General features: G+C 42.1%; 1 protein-coding gene and 1 pseudogene across 1 annotated transcript; both read right to left on the bottom strand.

The window, feature by feature from the left end:
* Positions 1-639: 639 nt before the first annotated feature.
* Positions 640-1,111, bottom strand: LOC121145789 (annotated as a pseudogene).
* A 2,574-nt stretch (positions 1,112-3,685) lies between these two features.
* Positions 3,686-7,027, bottom strand: LOC121145790 (female-specific lacrimal gland protein-like). Its single transcript, XM_040964904.1, has 6 exons — positions 6,878-7,027; positions 6,577-6,719; positions 6,251-6,321; positions 6,027-6,137; positions 5,488-5,589; positions 3,686-3,756 (listed from the first exon to the last, which is right to left on the bottom strand). The coding sequence occupies exons 1-6, from the start codon at positions 7,025-7,027 to the stop codon at positions 3,686-3,688; spliced, it is 648 nt and encodes a 215-aa protein (XP_040820838.1).
* Positions 7,028-7,230: the final 203 nt, after the last annotated feature.

Here is a 7,230-nt window from a genome sequence, read left to right on the forward strand (position 1 = left end):
TAATTTGGCTAGTGGCTATCTATTTTGTTAATTTGCACAAAGATTCAGTGCTTTGATTCATTGCTCTTAGGAAGTGTTTTTTTTGTCTCTATTTAATTTATTTCCTTATGTTTTGTGGTTATTTCTTTTTCAAGATAACCTTGAGTTTGCTTTGTTGTTGTCTTCCTAGCTCCTTCATCTATGGATACTCTTTATATTTGGTGTTTTTTAAGTTCTTGGCATAGTATTGATTAAATTACCTTCTCTTTTTTAGATATAATTTCTTTTGTTTCTGTTCACAAAACACAGGAAGTCGTGAGGCAACACCTGTGACCCACCATCTGTCCACCTTCCAATAAATCCCCTTGTGTAGTACCAGGCTCATAGAGCCTCGGGCTGTCACTCAAATTATTCCAGCTGTGGAGTAAGGGATGAGATGGGAAGCTGGGCCCCAGGCACCAAGTCAAAATGTGATGCCCCTGCAATGCATGCTCAAGCTCACCCCTTTCAGTGAACCTTTCATAGGATGAGCCTGAGTTGGCCCCTGGCCAGCCACATACAGAAAGCCCAGCAGGAGCAGCAACTGAGAAACTCTGGCCCCAGGTCTGGTGAAGGAAGGTCAGGTTAGGCCAAGCATAAGCAGCAAAGTCGTTATTGGTTTCAAGCCAGGAGGTGGTGGGTCTTAAGGACTTCTGTGAATTTGCTGATTTTTCTGCTCCACGTTCTTTTCGACCTGTTTCCATAGCCTCATGAGCTGATTCTTCTTGCAATAATTCATCTTAGCCTTCTCCTTTCTCTTCTGCTTTAGTGTGGCTCTCACAGTCTAGTACTTCCAGCCAACTTTATGAGAGAGGTGTCTCAGATAGGCAAAATCCCTCATGGGTTTCAGGTGCACAGCTTGAGGGCTGCAGGAATCATCATCTGCCTTGGCATAGTGTGGTAGGATGCCATCGAACATGTGGAGTGCTCAAGAGTAGCCTGGCCCCTCTTAGTCTTGTGGGCTAGCATGCCTCACCATCAACCAGAAGATGTAGCTGGGAGTCTGGTAGCAGGAGGGGTTGGTATTCATCTGCTTGTGCAAGAAAGCCAGATATTTCAACTGGTTTCTGAAGAAATTGCCATAGGTATGAATGCCCTCACTTGCAAAACCACCACCTAGAGGCCTTGATTGTGTCCCATAAGTTTTGATATGGTGTATTGATGCCTTGATTTGTTTCAAGCAATTTTTTGTTTCCTCTCTGATTTCTTCCATAACACACTGTTCATTTAACAAAATACTCTATAATCTCCATGTATTTGCAAATCTTGTTGAGCATTTTGACTTGCTGGTTTCCAGTTTTACATCATGATAATCTGAGAAGCTTGTGTGATTTTGATATTTTAACTTTGCCAAAGCTAGCCTACTTAGGGTGGCCTATAACTTGATCAATCATACTGATTATACATATATAACATGCATGTTTTAAATATTTAATATAGATATAATTTTATATATTCATAATTATATTATATATACAATAAAGAAAAATAATATATATATACTTGCATATCCTTATATGTTATATGAATATATATAGTTTATATTTATACATAACTTTATCAATATTATACATTTATAAACTCATACAAAATATGTTATGTTTATCTTCTTAATTATATTTCATTAAATTACCACATATTTTTGTATCAATTATATATATATTTAAATTTTATTCACTTTATTCATATTTACCATGAAGATATAAATCTAACAATTAACATATATTAATCAATGCATCATACTGATTTCTATAAATATGTTTATATAATCTATATTATATTTATATGAATTTTAAATAAATATAATATTAGGGAATATAAATCTAAAATATATAGTTTATCTATACATAAATGCATTAATATAATCAATTATGTCAATATTATTACATTTGTTATATTTTATATTCCTAAATGAATATATAATAATGCATATCACATATACTGCATAAACTATTATCTTATATTTAGCATATACATATCTATATTGATAATATTATATTAAGAATATTAATAAGATATTTAATATACTATAATATATAGGATATACTGCACATTAATAAATTAATTATTATTAAACTGTGCATCTATGATTAAAATATAATTTAATATAAGTATAAATACATATATGAATACATAGCTAAATAGAATAGATATACATGTATATAAATATATAAGGCATAGATATTAGTTTATAAATATACAATGTATAATGCATACTGATTTTATATGAAGTGTTTGCACGATGATCAGTTCTGTAAATATTAAGTTCATTTATTCTATTGTCTGCGTAAGTTCTGTTGTTGCGTTACTGATATTCTGTCTCATAGACCTTTCAACTGAAGTTAATGGGGTGTTAACATATCCCACTATTATTGTATCAAAGTCAATTTTTCACTTTAAATCCATTCATATTTTTGTCACATAGCTAGGTGTTCTGGCATTTGGTGCATACACATTTATTATGGTGATTTCTTCTTTATGATTGATTCCTTGGATCGTGATGTGGTGTCCTACTTCAACTGTTTTAGTGCTTTTCATGTAAAATTCTATGTTATCTGAAATAAGAATGGTGGCACCAGCTCCTTTTCCCTTTCCATTAGCCCAGAATATTCTTTCACATCCTTTCACCATCAGTTTCCATAAATTTTTGTTGGTGAGATTTGTTTCCTATGGGCAACACATAGATGCCTTTTGCTTTCTGATACAGTCCACTATGTATGAAATTTGGGTGATGAGTTTAATCCATTTACATTCAGAATTCATTGTTGCATTGCATTGTTCTTTTGTTTAGTCTTCTCTAATCAGTTACTGGGCCATTGTTCACATATTCCATTGAATTTTGGAGGTACCATTCTTTTTCTCTGTCAGGAGGATATCTTTAGTTACTTTTGTAGAGCAGGTTTTACATACAAGATAGTTGATGTGCAGACTTTGAGATTTTGTTTGCTGTGGATGAATTTTCTTTCATTTTTGAAAGCAAAGGAAAGATTTGCTGGATAAATTTTTTTGGGCTGACAACTTTTTCCTATTAGAATCTGGAATATGTCACTCCATTTGCTTCTGGCCCAGAGTTTTCCTTGAGAGGTCAGCTGTGAGTCTGATTGGACTCCTCTTACAAGGGATCTGATTTTTCACATGCATGTTCAAGAATCGTTGCTTTATGTTTGGCCAATGAGAACCTGAGTATCACGTGTCAGAGCAAGGACTGCTTTTGGTCAAATCTAATGGAAGTTCTTTGGCCCTCTTCTAGTTTATTTCCCACTACTTTATCTGTATCAGACAATTTTCCATTCATCATAACACTGAACACCTCTTTAACCCAGCTTCTCTTTTTGTGCTTTTTAGCACTCCTCAAAATCTTACATTCAATATTTTCACAGTATTCCTTAATTTTTCAATGCTTTAATTGGCTTAGCTCAGTTCTTCCAGCACTTGTATTATATCCAAATTATGGCAAGAAACATCCTCCAATTGTGAGATTCTTTCTTCTGCCTCGCTCATTCCCTTATTGAGTCTCTCCACTGACTCTTTACTTTCCTGTGTCCTGAACTTCATTCTTAACAATTCGGTGTGGTTTTGTTTCCATGTTGCTACTTTCTGGGTAACATATTCCTCAAACTCCTGTATGTGTGTCATGTTGTTTTAAAGAAGATTTATAACTTTTTTTTTAATCTTTATCTGGCAGTTCTTTCATGTCTTCCTCAGTTAACTCTGAGGTTGACATAGGAATTTGCTTCTCTGCAGAGAACGTGTCAGTAACCTTATGCCTTGTGCTTATGTGTCTTCTTTTTGCCCTTGGTCACTGGAACTTTGATTAGCAAAATTCTTTTTGTGGCCAATTTTCTTTGTTTTAAAATATTTATTTATTTTTATTACAAAGTCAGATATACAGAGAGGAGAAGAGACAGAGAGGAAGATCTTCCGTCCAATGATTTACTCCCCAAGTGAGTGCAACGGCCAATGCTATGCCAATCCGAAGCCAGGAGCCAGGAACTTCTTCTGGGTCTCCCACGCGGGTGCAGAATCCCAAGGCTTTGGGTCGTCCTCAACTGCTTTCCCAGGCCACAAGCAGGGAGCTGGATGGGAAGTGGAGCTGCCAGGATTAGAACCGGCGTTCATATGGGATCCCAGGGTGCATTCAAGGCGAGGACTTTAGCCTCTAGTCCACACCGCCTGGCCCTTATGGCAACTTTTCTAAGATCATTGTGTTGCCCAGCATGTTACAGATGCCTATTTTCAAATTGTTTATTTTAGAAAACGTGGCCAACTACATTCATCATACATGCTTTTCCTAAATCCTGGTTGAGAAATATATTGTCGGTTACAATTACATCAAGGTTTTCAGTTACTTTGCAGTACATTAGTGATTTAAACAACCCAGTTCTTCTGTGTGCTCAGCAATAGATTATCTATGTTGGGGTTTTAACCTTGATAAAATGTTGAATTCCATACATGTTGAATGTGTGTTATTCTTAGTTTTGTACTGTATCATTTTGACAACTCAGGAGTGACTTGCTTGCCCTCAAATCTCAGTTACAAACTCAGTCTAAAGCAATACCTTCCTCCCCACCCCTCAAGATGTTTTGATCTTATCTTACCAATCTGCATATTATAACTTTGACAAGTACAGTTTAATTTTTCATTATAAATTTATTTTAGTCTTAATGCTTACATGGTTGAAAAGGATTTATGCCCATTTGGACCACCAATTAGGATGGGAAGCCACAAGAAATGGGATAAAGTGGATGAGCTAACTGCTTCCCATCTTCCTTTCAATTCCTCCTGCATCTTGGTGAAAGCAAGGATGAGGAAGAGAACGTCTTTCCCAGCTCCCTAGCTTCACCAGCAAATAAGAATGTGGGAACACACATTTGCATGGGGAGCAGGTTTATTCCATCACATTGGGCATGGGGAGCACTGGGTACAGGAGCGGAACACACAGTGGCCACTGTATTGTGGTTGCCGCCGTCTGTGGGAACATCTAAGAGTCAGAAGAAAAAATTAAAAATGTGATGACAGCAGTTCCCAGAAGTTCAGCGGGAGCTTTGTGCCCATGGATCCAGAAGCCTTTGGCGGCAGGAGCCTCAACTGAGGAGAAAATGCTGGTACTGGCTGTCATTCAAGGCAGAAACAGCTTCTGGAACAGTCTACAATGTGTTTCTGGAACTTTCTAGGAAAGGTTTTTGTCACTTGTGGAAGGCATTGCCTTCGGGAACGTTCCAGAAGGAACTTGTTGGTCCTTCAACCAGCACCTGCTGCTCAGCTCACATGTCTCCAAGGCCCCTTTGAGCAGCTCCACCCACACCGATCTGGACTGACCTGCCCCAGCCCCACATGAGTGTCAACTCACCGGGATTTGTCCAGGTGGTCACTGTGGGCAAGTGTCTGCAGGGAAGACATGTGTGCCACATCAGCCCCGCCCCTGACAGCCCCTGCCCTGTGCGGGAGGGCTTTGTCAAGGCAGCTCACCATGTGATGCCACTTGCTGGATGCTCCCTCGGGAGATGCTGTTGGCGTCGGTGACATCTGCATATGACGCACTCTGTGTGTCACTTAGCTGGCCACCCTGGGCTGCAATGGGTGCAGGTAGAGCATGTAAGTCAGACCTCAGCCATGACAGACTACTGGGGACCCACTGGTCACTGCAGGTCCCGCCAACCCTGACCCGTCTCAGCCATAGAGGGTGAAACCTCACCAATGATGCTCTGTCGTGAATATGCCAACCAAGTATCATGGATATGGAGATGAGTGCATGGTTATCGAAACAAGACTGTGACTATGCACGTGAGGGTCATGAAAACACGGGTGAGTGGGATGGATGTTCAAAGGAGCAGAAAGAATCGTCAAATCAAGGCTTTGTGGTATACCAAAAAAAACCATGGGCGTGCTAATGAAGCTGTGAATTGAGGCCCTGAATACTCAAGTGAGGGACCTGAGTACGCAGATTATAGATTTGCATATGTGAGTGGGGTTTATGAATACACAGGTAAGGCGGTAGCCAGACTCACCCAGGGCCACGGTCATGTGGGTGTCCTGTCCATTGGCGTCCACGTTGTGGTTGTAGAAGACAATGAAGCCAGGCTTCTGCACCAGGAAGTGGTAGTAGTTCTGCCCAGAGTCTGTGAGGGACGCACACAGTGACCAATCCCGGCAGTTGGGGGACAGGGTTACAGGGGGGCTGCCCACCCTAACTCCAGAACCCGACCTGAGCCTGGGGTACCGAGTCACTCACACTCGCTCTGGTAGTTGCCATCTGAACCCTTCTCGCCCACGACTGTGTGCAGGACGCAGCGGCCAGCCTCCCTGCAGGGGTTTGGGGTGTGGCATGAGGTGTCAGTCCCCCAGATCTCCACGGGACTGTGCTGGGTGGCTCCCTCCAGCACATCAACCATAGAAATCGCGAAGGCAACCAAGGGAAATCAACCTCCAACACCTCAATCACTAACATTTCCCTGGCGACCCTGGCAGATCTTCTCACCACTCTGCCTTTCAGGTGATATTTCTCTACCCCCGCCCCCGCCCCCACAATCTCCCAGCGTGCCCCGGGAGCATGCCCACTTGGTGTAGAAGCTCAGGGTGATGGTCTGGCAGCCGGCCCCAGCGCAGTCAATCGTCCGGAAGAAGGGTCGCAGAGGCCCGCCATCACCCGTCTTGGACGGGTTATCTGAGGCCACAGCCTGGGTAGCCCAGGAGCCGGTCACCTGCGGGGGAAGCCAATGCACTTGTCCCTTTGTCCTCCTGCCCGCCAGCCCTGCACCCTGCCTGCCAATCCACGCAACGTCCACGAAGACCACTGTAGACCTGTCCATCACACATGGGAAAGCAAGGTCACTCCAGCAGCCCCGGGGCCAGGGATCACCTCTGCCGAGTTCACGTCTGCCCGAACTGCGGCCAGCACGAGGGCGAGGAAGAGCAGCACAGCCTTGGTCGTCATCATCTTCATCATCACCAGTTGTTGAGACTCAGACTGATGAAGCAGCCGCCCCCTTTTATACCGGCGCCCATTCATCACGTGGGCTGTGGCTGAGCCTCTGCAAATATCCTGGTTGGACCACAAGGCTTGCCAATCGTGTAGGGCTGGGTTAATGTTCTGCAAACATCCTGGTTGGCCATTGCCAAGCAAGCCTGAGGATGGACCAGCACTGCCCTCCCCTGTGTGCAAATATTTGACCTTTGGCTTATGGGCATCACCCTGAGAGAAGGGGAAAGGTC

The sequence above is a fragment of the Ochotona curzoniae genome, unplaced genomic scaffold, assembly GCF_017591425.1.
Source record: "Ochotona curzoniae isolate NIBS_2020 unplaced genomic scaffold, NIBS_Ocur_1.0 scaffold_3835, whole genome shotgun sequence".
Taxonomy (NCBI): Eukaryota; Metazoa; Chordata; class Mammalia; order Lagomorpha; family Ochotonidae; genus Ochotona; species Ochotona curzoniae.

Coding starts and splice junctions, on each gene's coding strand:
- LOC121145790 (XM_040964904.1), bottom strand. CDS start 7,027: ATGAATGGGCGCCGGTATAAAAGGGGGCGGCTGCTTCATCAGTCTGAG. Junction 6,720..6,877: donor CAGACGTGAACTCGGCAGAG/GTGATCCCTGGC, acceptor CTTCCCCCGCAG/GTGACCGGCTCCTGGGCTAC. Junction 3,757..5,487: donor CCAGCAAGTGGCATCACATG/GTGAGCTGCCTT, acceptor CGTTCTCTGCAG/AGAAGCAAATTCCTATGTCA.